The 2,827-nt window shown below is 39.4% G+C and overlaps 1 protein-coding gene across 1 annotated transcript in view; it reads right to left on the minus strand.

Moving 5' to 3' along the window:
- Nucleotides 1–2,827, minus strand: part of LOC122329188 (cadherin-like protein 26) — an 8,722-nt gene continuing 5,895 nt past the window's right edge. The window contains exons 7-8 of the mRNA XM_043225385.1: nt 2,509–2,708; nt 1–61 (exon numbers count right to left, since the gene is read on the minus strand). Coding sequence (XP_043081320.1) covers nt 1–61; nt 2,509–2,708 — 261 coding nt within the window. The remainder of the gene's footprint in view (nt 62–2,508; nt 2,709–2,827) is intronic.

Below are 2,827 nucleotides of genomic sequence, written 5' to 3' on the forward strand. Positions count from 1 at the left end.
TCAGNTGAGGTTGTCTGAACCGTCGCTCAAACCGCTGCTGATGGAGCTGCTTTCATCCCAACTGCAAAAAAAAAACACGAGAAATACCATCACGGCACTGATTCGGGTCATAACTAGGTCGTGATAAATTATTAATTGGTTATGCAAAGCAGGCGAATGAATAATGAATTGCTATAACGGAAAATATCTCAGAAAACATAGTAAAAACAAAATGCACTAAATTGATCTGCTCTAGCAGAACACACAGCAGTCAATCCGGACTATTTACGAGAACTAAAGTGCAAAAATAAGTCATTATGATAATGATAACACCACGAGTGTGCATGTACGCATATAATTGAGCCTTTAGCATTTAACTAATTAGTATTCCACAGCTCTGGCCCACACTGATGATCAACAGAGGTCATTTAGATGGAGGTCTTAAAGGTACAGCGGCAAAATAAAGAATGAAAAATAGCCGTGCAATCTAATGTATTGCAGTTTATCTTGACTACCCTTATAAGTGGCCTTTCAGGAAAAATAACGCTACGGATGAATTATTAACAAGACAAATCTGATTCAGGATGTTCTTATACATTTCAATAAATCACATTTAAATGCACATCAATAGGTTAAGCAGAATTTGGTCATATTCTGATTACAATATGTTTGCATCACAACTAAATCAAGACGATGTTTTAGTTTTTAAAAATCAGAATAAGACAGCTGGCATATTACAGTATTAATCTGACTTCTAATCGCAATAACCGGAATATTCATTTTTATCTGTGGAAATTTTTAAGTTACCAAGTTTTTAAAAGACATGCAGTAACACATTTTTTAAAAGAGGACAGGTTGTTTTTGAACTAAAAATAAAATTAAAATAAAGCACAGCATAAAATAAAATTTAAATAAAGCACAGTAAAAATAAAGGATTAACAATGCAGATTCATTTTTACAGTCTTCTTTGGTCATATTTACCAAAAGTGCTAATATTTTTGGCCATGACTGTAGGCCTGAATCTGAATATAATGCGCTTGCACACATTATCAGTGACACCACCTGCTACGAGAACACAATGATGATGATTTTTACTTTCTACAGCAGGATTTCGAAGCAATTTTCAATGTTTTTTTTTCTTACAAAAACCTAATTAAAGATTCTGATCCTGCTGTGTCAGGATCCTTAAAAAGCAAATGCTCCAGGACGGAAGGTGACTTTGAGATAAGAGCACATCTTGTCGCACAAGACCTGATAAACCCTGAGAAAGTGATAAGGCCATCCTCACATCACTGAAAAAAAGACAGCCGCTACCTTTCAAATCAGAAGCGACCATTGATAAACTTGTTGAGCCACAAAGAAACCTGACCGGTTCCTAGCAGATAAAATGTGTGTTGTGTAACTCTTATCAGATACACAGTCACGGGAGTTCCTCATCTTTTTGAGGCTGTCTGCTCAGCTGTGGAGACCTGTTCACCCATAACAGCTGACTTCGGGAACGCATTCTGCAAAGTTGCTTTGGATTCACTGCTGATCCCGTCAGATGTTTTGAATTTTATGGAAAGACATGTGGCCCCATCAAACAGTTTAATGCGGTTTAACTGTAGTGCTGCATGCATTTACAAAGCCTCATGCAGAAAAAGATTTTTTTTATTGATATTACATGAAACGCATACAAAGCAAAAGCGGAACGAAACCACAAAATAAAAGCAACGCGAAACAAAACCAACAAAAACGACAACAAATCACAAAACAAATCACAAAAACCTAGGAGGCGAAGCAAAAAGTAAAACAACGAAAACAAACGAAAGCGAAGCACAAAATACACAAAAATAAAACGTAGAGCAAACAAAAAAAACGAACGAACAAACAAAAACACAACGGTAAATTAAGTTAAACAAAAAAGTCTAATTATCCCATGTAATCCTTTAGTTCCATAAACAATAGCGTTGAGACACCACTCTAGCCTTTGAACCTCGTCCACAAAGCACAATAGTTTCCACGCTTTCCCTCTGTTTCCCTCCAGTCTCTATTTTCCAGATGCTTCAAATTCCTCAGATGTCCAGTTGACACCTAAATACTGGATTAAGTAGCAGCGCATTGTGAGGAGTCTGTCATTATAAGATATCTAAGCGCATTCAGCTGTTTTGCGAGACGGCCAGCCCCAGAGGTAAAACACTGACGGTCTCTTTATGAGCGATAATGATCGGGGTTCACGTTTCAGGGCCGTTTGGAGCACCTCGAGCGTCAAACTTCTGCGATTACGCTCAAAATCCTCATCTACGGACCTGAAATGACAGCGCTCCACCGACGGGTTTAAAGGATGTTTACCTCCGCAGCTGGGAATATTTGTGAGAGGCGTCTCATTTGACAGCTGTTTTTTTATTCTTTGATGCCTTGCGAGCGTGCCATATGTGCGACTTAAAAAAGCTACCGTCTTTCTTCGGGCCTGAGAACCCAGATACGTGTCAGTTGAATCACAAGCAACATCTCGTCCGTTTGATCTTGATTTATTTCTGAAAGCGTCACTTTAAGCGCGCAACATGACAAGCAGAGCCTCCCTGCAAAATGTGTGCCGCGGGTGATGTGGAAAAGGAGGACGAGGACACCTTGAATACCTCGTCTTTGCCTACAGCGTCCCACAGACACAGGCCTCGCTTCAAAGGCATGCCACAGACACCACGCAGTTTCCGATAAACCTGGACCAAAACTGTGCGTTTGATGTTGTTCTGTGGAAGGAATAAAATGCAGATAAGCACAGCAACCTTTTGGAGATGCTGCGCTCCCTTGACCGGCCCTATTCAGAGTCAGCGGATGTGAATTTGGGATTTTTTTTTTTTTTTTTTAT

The sequence above is a fragment of the Puntigrus tetrazona genome, chromosome 23, assembly GCF_018831695.1.
Source record: "Puntigrus tetrazona isolate hp1 chromosome 23, ASM1883169v1, whole genome shotgun sequence".
In the NCBI taxonomy this organism is placed as follows: domain Eukaryota; kingdom Metazoa; phylum Chordata; class Actinopteri; order Cypriniformes; family Cyprinidae; genus Puntigrus; species Puntigrus tetrazona.